General features: G+C 42.1%; 2 protein-coding genes across 2 annotated transcripts in view; both read left to right on the top strand.

The window, feature by feature from the left end:
* Positions 1-19062, top strand: part of LOC307146303 (E3 ubiquitin-protein ligase TRIM39-like) — a gene marked incomplete at its 3' end in the record, with an annotated part of 46968 nt that overhangs the window by 12104 nt on the left and 15802 nt on the right. The window contains exons 2-3 of the mRNA XM_079850201.1: positions 6745-7301; positions 7516-7611. Of these exons, the coding sequence (XP_079706327.1) occupies positions 6747-7301; positions 7516-7611 (651 nt within the window). The 5' untranslated portion in view covers positions 6745-6746. The remainder of the gene's footprint in view (positions 1-6744; positions 7302-7515; positions 7612-19062) is intronic.
* On the top strand, positions 7848-17899 carry LOC307145837 (E3 ubiquitin-protein ligase TRIM69-like; the record flags this gene model as incomplete). Its single annotated transcript, XM_079849431.1, has 5 exons — positions 7848-7871; positions 8010-8240; positions 12041-12191; positions 17199-17225; positions 17349-17899. 5 exons carry the CDS (start codon positions 7848-7850, stop codon positions 17897-17899), a joined length of 984 nt encoding a protein of 327 aa, XP_079705557.1.

Below are 19062 nucleotides of genomic sequence, written 5' to 3'. Positions count from 1 at the left end.
ATGGTTCTGTCTTACGTAAGATAGAGCGGAATTTCCTTATATGGGTTCTAAGGGCACTTCTCCGGTAAGATCGCGGCCGCGCGCGCACTCGTAGACTAGAGCAAGAGAGTGAAAGCAGTTCGCCATCAAAGCGCCCTGCCCGGCTTTTGGGAAGTCAATGTCACCAAAGAAGTGTGTTTTTGGTTGCCAGGGCAAGACAACCCTGCACAGATTCCCAAAGAACCCAGCGTTAAGGAACCCGTGGATGGAGTTTGTTTTCCTGAGCATAAACGGAGTTGTGTAAGACTGTTGTTCCCTGCATTTCGACGATGATTGTTTTATAAACAAAGCCCAGATCTACGGATTTGCAGATCGTCTAATGCTTAAGGATCGAGCAGTCACAATGATAAAGGTTCACGGTCGTGCGTTGGAACCGGACGGTGAGTAAAACTGTTTGTTGAACAAATGTCTCTGTGTGTTGTCACTAGCTCGGCGCGTTAGCACAGCTAAGCTCCGCCCACACGGCCCGCCCCCAGCCGCTCGTTTTTTTCCGGAAAGACTCGGTACAGCCTATCTTTCTGTTAAAAATTTAATAAAACAAAAGACTTTTTGGACATATGAAGGATGCAATATTACTCTATAGGTACTCAAGATTAACAGGAGATTGAGTGAAAATGAGCATTTCACCCCCCCTTTAATTTGCTCATGATTATGCTTTGTTAAAAATGTATTAATCATAAATAGTTCTAACTTTACACTGTAAAAATAAAAAGTGCCAGGAGGAACCTTTTGGTGTTCTTCACTTTGCCACACCAGAACCGTCTGTAGATCCTCTAGACCAGTGGTTCCCAAACCTGTCCTGCCGGCACCCCAACACTGCACATTTTCTTTGTCTCCCTAATCAAACACACCTGATTCAACTCATTGAATCAGGTGTGTTTGATTAGGGAGACAAAGAAAACGTGCAGTGTTGGGGTGCCGGCAGGACAGGTTTGGGAACCACTGCTCTAGACAACCTTTAAATATAGAATAGGAAAAAAACCTTCTTGAGTCTTCTCTGCATATTACATGTCACTTCTACACGTGCCTCAGCTACATTTTTATTTTCCATACTTTTGAATTACTACTGTATAGAGCAGTTTAAAATGACCCCAAGACGTAGGACTTTTATTATACAATTCTTAGACAAAATGGCGGATGCCAACAGTTTCCAAGGTAGGATTGGTAAAAAAATGTTTAAGGTGTAGTTTAGCAAATGTGTATTTACATGCATGTATCTATAAAGGAATTTTGACTAGTCAGAATGTTAATTCCAGATATCTACATTGAAATTCTAGTCACAAAGCTAAATGCAGATATCTCCAAAGAAAGGTCTTCCTAGTCAAAAATCTGTTAGATATATCCATAATTAAATTGCAGATATCTTTACATGAGATTTGACTAGGAATAAATTTCTTTTAGACATCCTCAAATGTATTTTGAATATCTTTAAAAATTATAAATTAAAGATATCTTCAATTTGATTATGACTAGTCAAAAACCAGTTAGAGATATCTTGAATTATATAATTTTTACTAGTAATAATTCAGTTAGAGATTTAATTATCACTAGTAAAATTGTAATTAAAGATATCTCTAGAATTATGCCTAGTACAAAATCAATTATAGATATCTTTAATTACAATTTCTACTAGTCAAAACTCATTTGAAGTTATCTGGAAATATTTTCCAATGGAAGTCAATTTAAGAATATGACTAGTCATAATCACATTGTAGATACAGTAGCTACAGCGAGGTGGAGGGTAGGGACCCGACTCGGGAGGTATAGTGTCTCGAAGTGGGGTGTGAGTGTCCGGTGCAACACTAACCTGACTCCACGGTTGTGCAGAGGGTGTGTGAGAGAAGGCTTGAGAATGTGGGTACCGCTGACTGAGACGCCAGAGATGGATCAGAATTTTGATTCAACAAAAGATTCTCCGCCCTCTGGGAAAAGAGCAGCTGTGTTCAACTCCGGGTCGCCCGTCTCAGGGGTGGCTGAGAAGGATGGTGCCGTCTTCCTGTGAAGGCTCGACGTCACAGTAGAGCTGGCTGTGGCAGAGGTTTTTTTTTTTTTTGTTAATTACTTTTATTTCCACAGGGAACTGACACCCTTGGAGATGAACAGACTGAGGAGCAGCCTACGAGTGACTCTGATAGCACATCAGGGCAAGTTCTTGGTTACCTCAGCCTGCTTCTGAACTGCGGAGAACAGCTAAGCACAGTCCTCAACAGTGTCGCCGGAAAAGGCCGTCTCGTGAGATGGGAACATTGAGAAAGCAAACGTTGGCGATTTCTCACACCACTGCAAGGTTTAGCCAGGGGGCGCTTCTGGACCACCAGGGTGGACATCATCTGGCTGAGGGCCAACGCTGTGACTTTAATCACAGTCAGTCACCATACACAGCTCAACCCCGACTCAGAACTACCCTCGTGCATTATGAGTGTTTTGGCCTTCACAGACTTGCAGGGTGGCCGTCACATGCAGGGAAGAGGCGGTCTACAGTAGCCATTGAGGGTAGTGAGAGAAGAAAAACTTTTCTGCAGATTTAGGCATATTTGGCATCGCCAATATGCTTCCATAGTTCTTCACACACATCCGGAAAGGCCCGGGGGCAGGGCAAGACGATTTACACGTCACAACCAGAGAAAGCACGGCTGTCAAGTCTAAATCTGATTCAGCATGAGCACGCACACCATTACAGTGGGAAGCTCAGCATCATCTTCATTTCCAGAGCGTAAAAGCCCACTCTCCGATGCAGTGATCGACATCTGATCCTCAGCTGGAGCCCCGAATGAAATGCTAAGGTCCATCATGAGAAGGACCAGCAATCCCATCCGGAAGCTGCCAGGCATGCGAGACAGAGAACGTGGCCGTCAAACTCGACAGCACACGGCGCGCTGAACGCTCAAGCCCTCATGAGAAAGGCAAGACGTCAATGTGCCGACATGGTAATGCTCTCATGAGAGAACATGAACCACCCACAAACGCAGTCTCAGCATGTTTGTGATGTGATAAGAGGAGTGAGGGATCCACAGGGATTGGTTACCGGGTGGGGAGGCCCTCACTGTGATCCTCAGGTCACCCTGGCTATTCGCCGAAGAAGCCGTTTTCACAAGTTTACGAGAAAGGTGAGGTGAACAACGTGCCGACGTGCTCGTGCTCTCTTGAGATAAATTGAACCACCCACGAATGCAGTCACAGCACGTTAAGCCGAGGCATGTGAAACAGTAATCGTGGCCGTCAAATGAGGATAGGCAACGGCCGCATCCAGAAACACACGGGTGGAATGACATCTTTAAAAAGACGCAACCTCTCTCTCAGGCTTGTAAAACAGCAACTCTTTGAAGGCGCAACAATCTCGAAGAACTGTGAAAACTGCTGTTTATGCAGCTCTCTGGAGTCCCGATCTCCACTGTGAGCGCTGTCACACCATCACCAACACCAACTCGAGAGGCTCCTACAAAAAGAACAACAGACTCGTCTTGGTAAACTCGTCTGTGAATTTGCAGAGCAGAACATATGAACAGCTCGGCTCTGAAGCGAAAGGCAAATATGCGACGCACCTTCTGCTCATTATATACCCTCACTGCGAGGCAGAGCAGCTGGTACAATTATCGCATACCAATGTGCATTGGCTCGTTTAGTTTACAGTTGAAGTGGATTGGTCTCCCTGGCATAATTCCAATTTCGTCAGTCTAACTCGACGTGACGTCGGGAGTGACCGACTGAAAGGGAACACAGAAGATTTCACTGTGAAACATGTTTAGCGTGTCGTTTCTATCAAGCTGCAATTGTGTAAACTGTGATACATAAATGTGATAAACTGAGAATATAAACTTGATATTCTAAAACTTTCTTACACTATTACAATCTGAGCAGAACTGTTCAATATTCATGATTATGGGTGGAGCTATTAGTCCAGCCATTTTATGAAAAAAGGTAGGAAAAAATTGCAACAGAAGCTAACTCAACTGATTTTGTATCCTCAGTATGTCCTGAGTAAGGAAGAAAAAGCCCAGAAAAAACCCATTAGGGGAAAGTTTAGAAAAAGACCCAAATATACCCTATTCATACGCCTCTTCATTCTCTTTCTCACGTGAATAGGATAAAAAATTTAACCTTTAGATATCACCATGAAAATTACTGAGTTGATTACTTACATCAAGACAAACATAAAATGTATTACAAGTTTTTTTTAATTGTTTGTTAACATGGGCAAACGGTGCATAATCTAATTACGTATGTGCTAATTTGCATAAATACCAAAACAGATCTAAACATTGGGTATAGCCAGGTGAAAATGTCTTGTTAAATCTGACATATAACAGTAAAAGACTTAATGTTAAGGTCTGAATGGACCCATTTAGGCGACCCATGAGCATTAATACATAGGGGCAGGAAGAATTACTTTAAACCAGCCTTTATTAATTATTATTGCAGAGATTAATTCACCAATAATAGTCGTACCACAGCTCAACACACATCTAGATGTTCCCAATAAATTGTAGTTGATCACCAGGTATGTTTTTTAATGTAGGTTGAATAATCCATGTAGGAGAAACAAAAGGAAATCTTTCTTACCTGAGTGACAGCTTAGTGACAGTTGATTGACAGTTGAGTGGACCTTGAATGAATGACTGAATCTCTGCCCCTTATGGTGACATTTGTTTGCCTCTATAGTCTTTTACTGTAAGATGTCAACAAAATTCAACGGACATTTTCACCTGGCTATATCCAATGTTTAGATATGTTGTGTTATTTATGCAAATTAGCGCATACATTATTATGCACCGTTTGCTCATGTTACCAAAAAATGTAAAAAAAACTTGTAACACATTTTTTGTTTGTCTTAATGTAAGTAATCAACTCAGTCATTTTCATGGTGATATCTAAAGGGTAAAATTTTTAGCATATTCACATGAGAAAGAGAATGAATAGGCGTATGAATAGGGTATATTTGGGTATTTTTCTAAAGTTTCCCCTAATGGGTTTCTTCGGGGCTTTTTCTTCCTTACTCAGGACATATTGAGGATACAAAATCAGTTGAGTTTGCTTCTGTTGCAATTTGTTCTAGGTTGAGCCCCATTTTGGCTTAAAATGACTGGACTATATAGCATCGCTGCAAGTGTGTAAAGACTTAAGAGAAAGTGAAGCTAAACATATGAACAGGAGGCTTCAGCAAACAGCATTTCATTTCAGAAACTCTGAAATCAACGACCAGATCTGATATTCACTCACAGGTAAGTGATGGAAATGTAAGAGCTAGTTCAGTAGATTCATCAGATTGTTGGTAAAAGTACTGTATGTATTTTTTGTGGCTGTAAATCAAAGTTTGATTATTTGTGGTCATGTCACACTTAAGTGACTTTAGAAACAGGAAGTACTTGAATTGGCGGCAGAATGAACAAATGAAAAATCAGAACGATGACTTCTCTAGTAAAAGTCACATCTATTAACCCTCTACAGCACAGCGCTGAAAGTTTTCTTAAGCTCTATGTTCAGTATGTTTCTATAAAGATTGCAACCAATTAGAATGGTAAATTATTCAAAGATCAGTATAATAACGTGTGGGAGTCAAGCAGCATTTGAAAGCAGGGATTTGAGAAGATTTGATGTGAGAAGAAAGTAAGTTTATTTGCTTTAGTAATCTTATTTAAAATGACATGAACTGTACATAAAACGTGTGTGTGTGAATGAAGGTGTAGAGAAAGTTTTATGAATTTTTTATTTTTTTTATTTTGCATGTTCAGTTCATTTAGTTTTTCCTTTTGTTGCCTCAGTGCAACGTTGTGCGTTAAGGGGTACTTTTCAAAGATGTCTTTGCTAACAATGTGTTTGGACGTTATCACATATTATCACGTAGTAGTGCACAATATAAGCTCTAAATATAGTTAGTAGATTTCTTTACATTTTTTAAAAAGATTTGTGATTTTGTGTTGCTCTCTGACCATTTTCTTACAATATGTCAATTAATCATTAGGCAACGAAAAAATGTTCCTAAATGAACCAAGAAATGATGTGGAACACATTTTTATCATGTACCATCAAAATGTGTGCAGTAGAGGGTTGAACAAAACTGACACGTGGTTTATTTAGTGGGTTATTTGTTTGAAAAATACACTTTACCCCTTTCTGTGTTGTCTTTTATATATAAACATATCTTTTCATGATTGTATAATATGGTTTTGTAAAAAAAGTTACATTTGCTGTACTATGGCTCACACTGACACATTTAGTTTCTGTATTTAGATTCTTCTTCTGCAGCCTAATAGATCTGACTACAGCACAGGGTCTCAGACTGGCAGTCAGAGGCGGAGCTTATAGGCTCAGTGAGGTTAGAGTTAGAGGCGGAGCTTATAGGCTCAGTGAGGTTAGAGTTAGAGGCGGAGCTTATAGGCTCAGTGAGGTTAGAGTTAGAGGCGGAGCTTATAGGCTCAGTGAGGTTAGAGTTAGAGGCGGAGCTTATAGGCTCAGTGAGGTTAGAGTTAGAGGCGGAGCTTATAGGCTCAGTGAGGTTAGAGTTAGAGGCGGAGGAACTTCCTGTCAGAAACTGCTGTCTCATATATGCCAGTTTATGGCACGTATGGCTGCTTTGACTGCTTGACAGTGGTTCATAGTACAGATTTTAGTAATAATCATTTTTAACCATGCACATTATGTGTATTATCAAAGTTGCTCTCTTCAGCAAGGCAGATGATATATTGTCGTCATTACTTATCTTTTCAGCCATGGCATCCTCCAGTGGCCCAGCACTAAACGAGGAGCTCCAGTGCTCCATCTGTCTGGAAGTGTTCACTGATCCAGTCACCACTCCATGTGGACACAACTTCTGCAGAACCTGCCTGAGCGAGTGCTGGCCGAACTCACGGACCTGCTTCTGTCCACTCTGTGAAGAAACATTCAGCAAAATACCTGATCTCAAGATTAATACAACACTCAGAGAGGTTGTGCAACACTTAAAGGAGAAGCTCAATCTAGGAGAATCTGAGGTGTTATGTGACTTCTGTGATGAAGGAAAGCAGAAAGCAGTGAAGACCTGCCTGACGTGTCAAAGCTCTTACTGTGAGACTCATCTGGAGCCTCATCGCAGAGTCCCACGTCTAAAGAAACACACACTGATCAACGCTGTGGAAAAACTGGAGGATTATATATGCCAGAAACACGAGAGACCTCTGGAGCTGTTCTGCAGAGATGACCAGACGTGTGTTTGTCTGTCCTGCACTGAAGGAGAACACAGGTCTCACAACACTGTTCCTATAGAGGAGGAGAGTCAAGAGAAGAAGGTAAAGAGTTACAAACAAAACACTTTAAACACACTGTGAAATGCAGATTTTGTTACCCTCAAAGCTGTCAGACATAGACTAAAAGGTTAAAACTATCATTTTAAATTCATTTGGTCTTTAAATGGTTTAAAAATCAATATTCAAATATTAGTTTATCAGAAGATGGAAAGCTATATTCAGTGATAAATGTGTCTGTGTTTTTCTCTGTATGTAGAATCAGCTGGTTCAGACACAGATAGACGTTCATCAGATGATCCAGGACAGAATGAAGAAGATTCAAGAGATCCAGCACTCAGTAGAGCTGAGAAAGGTTTGTGCTTCGATCAACCCGAGTTCATATCCTGACTCATGGTCGTTTCCGCATCCCCATTTCACTTTCTGTTCATTCTCTAACTATCAAAGGAGCTGAATTACATTGTGAGTTCTGCCATCATCTAGTAACCCTCATGTTGCTCCAAACAAATATGATTTTTTCCCATAGAACACTGCACCAATCTAAGTGTTTTGCACAAGAGTTCTATTGGAGTGCTTCAACAGCTCGTCCTCATGAGCAGCACGAACATTTATTTTGTGTCCCACTGAAAATCACACATTTTAAGTGACATAAGGTTAATTAATGATAGAATTTTCATTTTGGGGTGAACTATCCCTGTAAACAATATGTGAATATGGAATAGATTGACTAATATAACTGTTCTCGTTCATCAGAGAAACACAGAGGAAGATAAATCCTCCAGTGTGGAGCTCTTCACTGATCTGATCCGCTCCATTGAGAGATGTCAGTCTGATCAGCTGAAGATGATGGAGGAACAGAAAGCAGCAGAGAAACAGGCTGAAGATCTCATTAAAGAGCTGCATCAGGAAATCACTGAGCTGAAGAGGAGAAACACTGAGCTGGAGCAGCTCTCACACACTGACGATCATCTCCATCTCATACAGGTCTGTCAACATCTGTCTCAGTCAATATGTACAATATTACAGGACAAACTGTCTGTTCGTGAAGGTCCACCCAATTGACCCAACGACGGTGTCCAGTGGTGTGGCTGAAGGTTTCCTGTGTGTTGGTCGCTTGAGTGATTTAATTTCAATTACACTTTTATCGGACTCAATTTTATCTTGACCTCGAATTTAGGTTGGAATGCCAGTGGATTATTGGTTATTTATAATTTATCTAGATATTTTATTATTCTGTTTTAACTCTTTACTTTAAATTGGATTCGGATTCCAATGTTGTTCAGAGTCTCACACCGGATGTTAACATGAATCTCACGGTCACAAACTCGCCAGTCTGATCATTAGTCAGAGCAGAGGTTATGACTAATACTATTTGATAAGCCGCACATGCTTGCCATTATTTAAATAGTAATTCTGTTTAGTCCCTTACTGTTGCGAACTGCTCCGAGACTAAAAAGGTTGGAGATCCAAACGCAGCTTTAATAATAGGGACAATTCAAATAGTAATTCGTAATTCAAAGTACAGGCAAGGTCAAACACAGGCAGGCCGTCCACAAACACAACAAGGAAGGGCACAGAAACGAAAAAAAAGAAATCCAAAATACCAAGAGACATGACACCAGGGAGAACGCTCAGAACTGAAGTGTACAACTACTAACAAAACCTCACAGTGAATGACAGAGTTAACCAGGCTAATGAACCACAGGTGGATGTAATCATGGCTGATTAGTCTGCACAAGGCACGGTGGCGGCCATTTTGGCCGAAGACTCAGGCTCGAAAGCCATTTGATGGGCAGGCGGCGGCTGAAGACACCGGCGTTGGGGGCCAACAGGGCTGGAGATGCTGGTGACCGCGGTGGGCCAAGCTCTGCCATCTGAGCTTGATGCATAATGCCCCCGCCCCAAAAAAAATGTTTAGAGGAAGAGTCCTCCTCCACCTCCCCAACAGTGAAGAAGGAATCAGCCAACAACAGAACATTATCCAGAAATTCAATGAGGGAACCTTGAGGACCATCACGAATGAGTCTTGTTTGATAGAATTCATTGAGTCCGTAACAAAAACTCAATGAGTGCAAAATCAGGAAAGTCTGTGAAACTAGCCGGATTCAGAAAGTCTCGGGTGTGGTCCTCGAATGGTCTATTATCTTGCTGGATCAACAGATGAGTTGAAATGCTGGATCACCAGTGGATCTGGGTCTTACTAGTCTGCTGGATCTGTGCATGGGGAGGTTTTCTGTAACTAACTGCTCTGAGACTCAAAAGGTTGGAGATCCAAACGCAGCTTTAATAATAGGGACAATACAAAAACGTAATCCAAAGTACAGGCAAGGTCAAACACAGGCCGTCCACACAAACAAGTCAGGGAACAGAAACGGCCAAAAGAGGAATCCAGAAACAGGCAAGAAATCCAAAAAACCAAGCGACATGAAACCAGTGTAACTACTAACAAACCCTCTCAGTGAATGACAGAGTTAACAAGGCTAATGAACCACAGGTGGATGTAATCATGGCTGATTAGTCTGCGCAAAGGATTATGGGGAATGAAGTCCGTTATGGTGTGGTAATGGTCAGGGTTGGAGTGCCCTCTGGTGGTAATCCCAGTCACTCTCACTGGTGATCGTGACACTTACAGTCGCCTATATAACAACTTAGTTAAAGCTCAAACAATCATCAGAGGTTATGGCTAGTGCTATGAAGTAATGCCGCCCCATGCTTGCTATTATTTAAATTGTATTTTTGTCAAGCCCTGTTACAGTTCGGCTCGTAAATAACAGGTAACAGACAAAAAGCAAAAAATGACACCAATAGAAAATAACACGTAAGACCGTGACAAGCCCCCAATAGTGAATACAACTATATAACAACTTAACTAAAGTCAAGCAGTAAAGCCCAATTTATACTTCTAGAATGTCGCCTGATGTGCTACATGCTCAATCTAACCCGAGATCTAGTATGTACTCAACCCTGGACACAGATTAGCAGAAACATGGATACAACATAATCTAGTAGTCAATAATTATTTCAAAGTAGGTCAGAATAAAATCAGATGTAACAATTTCTTATTATTCAGGGAAATCTATAATGCCAATTATATAATCATATCGAAGATAATCAATACAAAACATAAAATGCTCAGAAATAAAGAGTTAAATATGCATACCTGACATCTGAAAGATACGTAATGCCGAGTGTATGGAAGACCTTCAGCATTACGGGCTGATCTGAATACAGAATCACCCTGAGCCTTTTGCAACATTTCTTTAAATACTCAGACCAAGACAAAACATCCTCCAAATGGAGGCACGAACTAACAATTGGAATTTGCATTAATCAAGATCCCAGACTTGGGTAGTTTAGACCTTATTGAGGACAGAAGGTAATTTGCATGAAATACACTGGTAAAGGGCACAGCCTCCACAGTAAGCAAAGTATTTCTAAACTCTCTAACTTGTAGCTTTTGGTCTATTTCTCTGGACTTGAGACCATTGTACAAATCATAGTGAAACATTTCAAGTGATACCAAACATGACTGTCAATTAGCTTGCATTGACGGAACATTATATTTTTCATGTAATTCTTGTGAAGGGTGAAGGGAAGAATGGTTGAAGGGAAGGGATAAATTGTGAAGGAAGGACAAGAGTGAAAGAAGCTTTCCCACATATTCACTATGTGGGGTTTTTCCTGCTGACCAAAATGTCATTATTTCAAATGTAGGCTCATAATGTAAGAAACGCTGGCTCGACCACAACATTGTCCGACATCAAATGGCAAATGTAATGTAAGCAGAACGAAACTGAGCTACTCATTATTGTGTGGTTGACGGATCGTTGTTTATCAGTTTGGACCAGTGCAGCGCGAGCCGATCTTGATCACTGTTACTACACAGCGCTAAGAGATCCAGTAAAGAAAGCATTTGAATTCGCTAAAGTAATAACATCGCTGCGAGATCTAGTGAGAAACATTCAAATTTCTCCGTTATTAACGGATCAAACAGCGCGTGGAAGCCAGGAAGAAACATTGTGCCATGAATGAACTATCCAGTGTCCACAGATCTGCAACATTTACTGTAGATTGTGGATTTACTGTAGTAACACTAACTGCAACCATGGACGTTTGGCAGGAATAGTAGGCTAATGCTTTCAAGTAACATTACTTTGGTTTTATTTTGACATTATGAATAAAATTGCTGCCCTCAAATGTTAATCTGAACTAAAAATAGACCTTTGTTTATAACTACTACAATATTAGGTTACATTTCATTTTTTCCAAGGAGCTGTTTTGTTGTATATGCTCATAAGAAGAGTATATTATAGCTCCATCATTGCTCAAAGTAAAAAAAAAAAAAAAAAAAAAAAAAAAATTCATACTTTATGATGTTAGTTTTAATAATAAAAAATAAAATCTCTGGCATTTCTTCTTCAAGTTCTTTTAAATGTCACTTTGTATTTAAGAAACACGTGCCCTTTAGTCATTATTTGGGTAGCACACATATTCTGAATGCCTTCGGCAGAATTTAAATGAGCCATTTTAATCTAGATTAATTCCAAGATTACAGTGAGATTAATCTAGATTAAAAAAAAATTAATCTATGCCCACCACTAGTTTTAATAGAGAACCTATAAGCAATTCTTCATGTAATCAATCAACTAGAGGAAGTATGGTGATATCATCCATATCCATACAGGTTTTGCCTCAACTGTGTTAGAAAGCTCCTGTGTAAAACAAATTGAACTGCTTTAAAAAAAATGATCATATTTAACAGTCTTCTCTCTCTCCTGCTGTAGATGAGCTCATCCCTGAACACTCGTCCACACACCAAGAACTGGACTGAGATCAGGATTGACTCTGATGTGAATGTGAGCTCTCTTTTTATAGCTCTGATTCAACTGAAGAAAACTCTAGATGAGACACTGCATAAAAAACTCAGTCAAACTGGTATGTGAATATCAAATACAGTGTATAGATTTTTTTGTTTGTTATTAACTTAGAAATGACGTTTTTCAAGGAATATTATGGGTTGAATAAAAAGTTGGTGATCACACAATTATTTTGTCTCAGTCTGCAAAAGATCACACTGTTTGAATAATATAACCATAACATACCGGGTAACTTAAACTTGCCATGTTAGCATTAGACTGGTATGATAAAATCACTTACTAAACGTAGAGTATGTAAAGTTATATCCAAACTTTACCATAACCAGTTATTACAGTATTACTTTAACTTTTGAGACATGTAAGTGATATGATGTGACTATTCATGAACAAACACTAATACAAATCACTGTAAAAATTGTAACATGCTATTTAAAGAAAAAAAAATACTATTTTAATGTAACAATATTACACATGATATTTTTTTAGTAGTTTTTAAGGCTTGATTTCTTTAATGAAATCTACCTGAATAAATAATGTAAAATCTCCTAAATTATTTAATATATATGACACAATGAATTTAATAATAATTTTATATTTTCCTTGTGAAATGTTTTTTTTTTTTAAAGTTGACTCTCAAAAGTGTGTGATTTTTAGTGAACGGAAATGACCTGTTTGAATTGGACTTGTATTGTATTTGACAGTGATCCTGGTTTCTCCAAAGGTTTTTTTTTTCTTTTTTCTCCATTCTGTCACTGATGGAGTTTTGGTTCATTACCACGGTCTCCTTTGGCTTTTGGCTTGCTTAGTTGGGGACATTTAATATTCAACAATATTATTGTTCCCTGTCATTCGGTCACTCTCGACGTCTCGTCGTGACTGAAGATTTTGGGATCTCGCTCAGAGGACCGATCTACTTCGAGTGTAATTAAACGAACCAGTTTCACATTGGCATGCAATCATTGCATTCAACTGCTCTGCCTCGTCAGCGCGGGTATAAATGAGCAGCTTGTGCATGATGCAATCAGTCTTTCGCTTCGGTCAACAAAGACAGTCTACAAACCTGTAAGAGAACGAGTTTTTCCTGCTCTTCTTGGAAGTGTTGGCGATACGGCGTGGCAGCGACTTCCCTCACCGATCCAGCGAGGATTTAAAAACAATAGCTGTTTTAACAGCTGGTATCGGTAGTGCACCGCGGGATTCCCTTTACCCGTTGGTGACGCGAGTGGGCGTTTTCCCTGCGTGCTTCAGGTGTATGCGCGTTTGTACAAAAATGGCAAACACACCGTGCGTTTCTGGATGCGGTCGTTTCCTGACATCAGGTGATGGTCACGGACGCTGCATTGTGTGCTTGGGCATTCAATGTCAGCGTTCATGGATGAGTCATGTTCTCACTGCGGGAACATGACCATCTCGGAGCTCCGATCGCGGCTCTCACTCCTCAAAGGTATGGGAGCCCCCTCGCCTCTGCCTCGATCTAACCCTCCTCGGGGGGCTACTTTGGGCCGTAGCTTGGGAAATCTGAGGGTGACAGTGAGGACCAGTTCCGCAGGGCCACCACCCCCGGGACCCCCTCACTCCCATGTTCCGCAACCAGCTGGACCGTCGGAGGAACGGGCTGGGCCACCCTTGAGGTCTGCACCAGACGTATCCTTCGGCGCCCCGCCTGACGATCAGATGTCGATCGCGGCATCGGAGGGCGAGCCCTCTCTCTCCCGGGATGATGACTAGGCTGTGCTTCCCCCTTCGGGTGTGGCAGTGTTGCCTGAGTCGGACCCAGAGATGATGGCTATGCTATCTTGGGCCGCAGAGAGTGTCAGGCTCGTGTGGAACCCTCCACCATGTCCCGAACCCTCTCGGTTGGATGATTGGTTTCTCGGGGCAGCTCGCGTTGGTTCTCAGCATCCTGCCCCGGTGCCATTCTTCCCCGAGGTGCATGAGGAGATCACTAGGTCATGGACAGCACCTTTTACTGCCAGAAGTGGTCCTAGGGTCCCCTCCCCCCTCACTACCCTCGATGGCGGGGCAGCCAAGGGTTATGCGCGTATCCCCCCCGTGGAGCGGGCAGTTGCCATGGAACTTTCCCCTAACTCCACACTAAGGGGGGAACCGTGTCTCCCATCCCGGGCCTGTAAATACTCTTCGGGGCTAACCGACAAGGCTTACAGAGCTTGTAGAGAGGCTGCCTCTGCTTTAGACGCCATGGCGTTACTGCAGGTCCATCAGGCCAAAGCCCTGAGGCGAGACGAGCGTGTCCAGTCGGTGCTGAACTGCCTGAGCACTTTCAAGGGCAGAACCGCGGTTCCACTGAAACATTTTCAGAGGCTCCTGGGGTATATGGCGGCCGCAGCGGCTCGGTCTTCTCCATATGAGACAGCTTCAGCACTGGCTCCATGGCCGAGTTCCGAGGTGGGGCGTGGCAACGCGGCACCTACCGGGTCCAAGTTACTCCGGAGTGTCGCAAACACTTCAGCCCGTGGTCGGACCCGTTGTTTCTGCGGGCAGGAGTCCCCCTGAAACAAGTGTCCCGACATACAGTGGTGTTCACAGATGCCTCTGCCACCGGCTGGGGTGCCACGTACAATGGGCATGCAGTCTCAGGGGTCTGGACGGGACCCCATCTGCATTGGCATGTCAACTGCCTAGAGTTGCTAGCAGTACGTCTTGCTCTGAGCCGCCTCAAATGGCGCCTACAGGGGAAAGACGTGCTGGTCCGCACGGACAACACTGCGACTGTTGCGTACATCAACCATCAAGGTGGTCTGCGCTCTCACCGCATGTCGCAACTCGCCCGCCACCTCCTCCTCTGGAGTCAGAAGCATCTGAGGTCGCTTTGTGCCATTCACATTCCTGGTGCACTCAACACCATAGCCGACGAGCTATCACGTGCAGCACTTCCAGGGGAATGGAGACTCCATCCCAGGCGGTTCAGCTGATTTGGCGTCATTTCGGAGAAGCACAGGTAGACCTGTTTGCCTCCCCAGAGACCACCCACTACCAGTGGTTCTATTCCCTGACCGAGGCAACTCTCGGCACGGACGCTCTGGCACACAGCTGGCCCCCGGGGCCTGCACCAATATGCGTTTCCCCCAGTGAGCCTTCTCGCACAGACATTGTGCAAAGTCAGGGAGGACGAGGACCTGGTTCCCAGAACTAATGCTCCTCGCGATAGCCCCTCCTTGGCTGATTCCTCTGAGGAAGGACCTGCTTTCTCAGAGACGGGGCACCCTCTGGCACTCGCGCCCAGACCTCTGGAAACTCCATGTCTGGCCCCTGGATGGGACGCGGAGGTTCTAGATGACTTACCCCAAGAGGTACTTAACACCATCACTTCGGCCCGAGCACCATCTACGAGACAAGCCTATGTGCTGAAGTGGAACCTGTTCGTCGAGTGGTGTTCTTCTCACCAAGAAGACCCCCAGAAATGTTCGATCAGAGCTGTGCTTTCCTTCCTGCAGCAAGGGTTGGAGCGGAGGCTGTCCCCCTCCACCCTCAAAGCTTATGTTGCTGCAATATCTGCATACCATGACCCCATACTGGGTAAATTGGTTGGGAAGCATGACCTGGTCGTCAGGTTCCTTAGGGGGGTGAGAAGGTTAAATCCTCCTCGACCTCCCTCCATACCCTCTTGGGACCTTACGCTGGTACTAAGAGCACTTCAGCTCGTCCCATTTGAGCCTTTGCAGTCAGTTGGACTTAAAGCTAACTATGAAGACTTTGCTTCTGCTGTCATTGGCCTCCATCAAGAGGGTAGGGGACCTGCAAGCATTTTCGGTCGATGAATCGTGCCTGGAATTCGGGCCGGGTGACACCAACGTGGTATTGAGACCCCGGCCTGGATATGTGCCCAAGGTTCCCACCACTCCTTTCAGGGACCAGGTGGTGAACCTGCAAGCGCTGCCCCCGGAGGAGGCAGACCCAGCCCAAGCTTTGCTTTGTACCGTCCGAGCACTCAGAGTGTACATAGACCGGACACAAAGCTTCAGGACCTCAGACCAGCTCTTTGTCTGTTTCGGAGGCCAGCAGAAGGGGAAGGCTGTCTCCAAGCAGAGGATGGCCCACTGGATAGTGGATGCCATCACCTTGGCTTACCAAACACAAGGTGTGCCCTGTCCTCTCAGGTTGCGAGCTCACTCTACCAGAAGTGTTGCATCCTCCTGGGCTCTGGCACAGGGCGCCTCGCTGACAGACATCTGTAGAGCTGCGGGCTGGGCGACACCCAACACGTTCACTAGGTTTTATAGCCTTCGTGTGGAGCTGGTCGCCTCCCTGGTGACTGAACAATAGGGAACGTCTCGGTTACATATGTAACCCTCGTTCCCTGAGAGAGGGAACGGAGATGTCTCGTCCCATCGTCACGGGCGCTGTACCGTCGCTGGGGCCTGGGTCGCCAACTCGGCTCAACTCCTCAGCGAAAAACTGATTGCATCACGCTCCAGCTGCTCATTTATACCCGTGCCGATGAGGCAGAGCAGCTGAATGCAATGATTGCATGCCAATGTGAAATTGGCTCGTTTAATTACACTCGAAGTAGATCGGTCCTCTGAGCGAGATCCCAAAATTGTCGGTCACGACGAGATGTCTCCGTTCCCTCTCTCAGGGAACAAGGGTTACATATGTAACCAAGACAATCTCCTCCATTGACATCATTATAGGAGAACTGAACTGAGCTGGACGATGACATCATTAAACATTAACTGATGTTTCCCTTCACTCAAAAACACATAAAATAACACTTAATTTCAATATTTACTCTCCATTTCCAGTCATGTGCAAAGCATGCTGGGAACCAACAATGGTGTCTGTCTCTAAATTAAATTGCATAATTTAACAAATTATCTTAAATAAATAGGTAGCCTTCTTTCCTTAATTTAATCTGCTTAATCGGTTCCTCAATTCAGGCCTCAAAACTGCTTAAGTTTCCTTAAAAAATTAGGAAAATGTATCTCTTGGTTTTATTAGTGAAATGTTCTCATGCCACTGATGCTGCCAGTAGAGAGAAACTCACTGTTAACCTGAAATTATTGCTATAAATAATTCATCATTATAGTGTCATCTGTGTCCACAGGGTTGAAGTTTGTGCAGAAGTTTGCAGGTACAGTGTGACTGACACCATTTTCTTCAATACACTCACAATACTGTGTTAATCTGTATTATATACTGTAAATCTGAAAATGTTTTGTTCTGAAGTTGATTGATAATGTCTGTTCTCTCTCAGTGGATGTGACTCTGGATCCTGATACAGCTTATACATGTCTCATACTGTCTGATGATGGAAAGCAAGTCAGTGATGGAGACGTTAAGCAGGATGTCCCAGAAAACCCAAAGAGATTTGATACGTTTTTGTGTGTTCTGGCAAAGCAGGGATTCAGTTCAGGGAGATTTTACTATGAGGTGCAGGTGAAGGGAAAGACTAGGTGGGAATTAGGAGTGATCAGAGAATCCATTAACAGGAAGGGGAAATTCAAACTGAGACCTGAGGATGGAGTCTGGACTGTGATTCTGAGGAATGAGTATCAATATAAAGCTTGTGATGATCCATCTGTCTCTTTATCTCTGAGAGTGAAACCTGAGAAGGTTGGTGTGTTTGTGGATTATGAGGAGGGTCTGGTCTCTTTTTATGACGTGGAGTCCAGATCTCATATCTACTCTTTCACTGGTCAGACTTTCACTGACAAACTCTATCCATATTTCAACCCATGCAATAATGATAAAGGTAAAAACTCAAACCCACTGATCATCACTCCTGTCTCACCTTTAATGGATTAGAAAATGTAAATGAAAACCAAAAAAGATTTTGCACTAAACCATAATCAAGTAGATTTTAACTTTATAATAATACAGTAATAAAGTACTTACTGGAAGTAATTTGCAAACTATTAGTTTATAGTTAAATAATAGTTTATAAACTGCAGTTAATACATTAATAGACTATATTCGAATAATGAGATCTTCATTCATTGTCACTGTAATTAATAAAAGGTTTATTGTTTAATTAGCTCATATATAAAGAGCTAGATAATGCTTTGTGCTTTAACAATAATGCTTTAACAACTTTTGAACCATAAATAGTTCTCACTTTAGATTGTGGGTTAGGTCAAAATGTGTACAAGTGCAAAAAAAAAACCTGTATATTCAGGCCTTTAAAAATCAATCAATGACAAAACATCAACTATAATCAAATATTTGTGAGACATATATTTGTGTGATTTGTTTAAAAAAATATATTTCATCACACAACTACATTTGAATGGGCAATTTATTATGAAGCTATACATTTCTAAATCAACACAATGATTTTGCTTTTCTTTTTCATTTTTACTTTGCTTTTGCTTTTCAAATATACTATGAAGTTGACATATGATTTAATATTATATATGGTTAAATTGTACATAATATGCTACACTTCCTGTGTTTCAACATGTTATGTTGTAAAGAAATCTCTGAAGCCATTTTCTCTCTCTCCTCTCCAGCTGTAAACATTGAATTACTTGTGAAATATTGAGGTTCTTGGTTTATATTGTAATAACGGCATCATCTGAATAAAGACAAGTGTTCAATTCTATAACTGATATTGAGTATAATCTAAACATCTTGGTAATTATTTTGCAAATACACATTGGAGAACAATGAATATCTGCTCACATAAACATTACAACAGACAGACAGAATATAATCAAAACATGGAGGATCTTTACTGTTGAATTACATTAATTGTGAATGAATTATTATTTAATGTAGATGACCCTTAAATCTAATACATATTCTTCAAGAGAAGCGAGAGCATTAGAAGGCTTCACAATGACAGATTTTTTTTTTTTACCACAATATCATCAGTTTGTCACTTAACAATTAAAAAACTATTATCTCAGTTTGTCACTTTCATCTTTCACATCCATCAAGTCTAAAAATGACCACAGAAATTGTCAAAA

The sequence above is a fragment of the Squalius cephalus genome, assembly GCF_949319135.1.
Source record: "Squalius cephalus genome assembly, chromosome: 18".
Classification (NCBI taxonomy): Eukaryota; Metazoa; Chordata; class Actinopteri; order Cypriniformes; family Leuciscidae; genus Squalius; species Squalius cephalus.
Note: the sequence above shows the minus strand (reverse complement) of the source record. Positions and strands in the feature narration are given on the sequence as shown.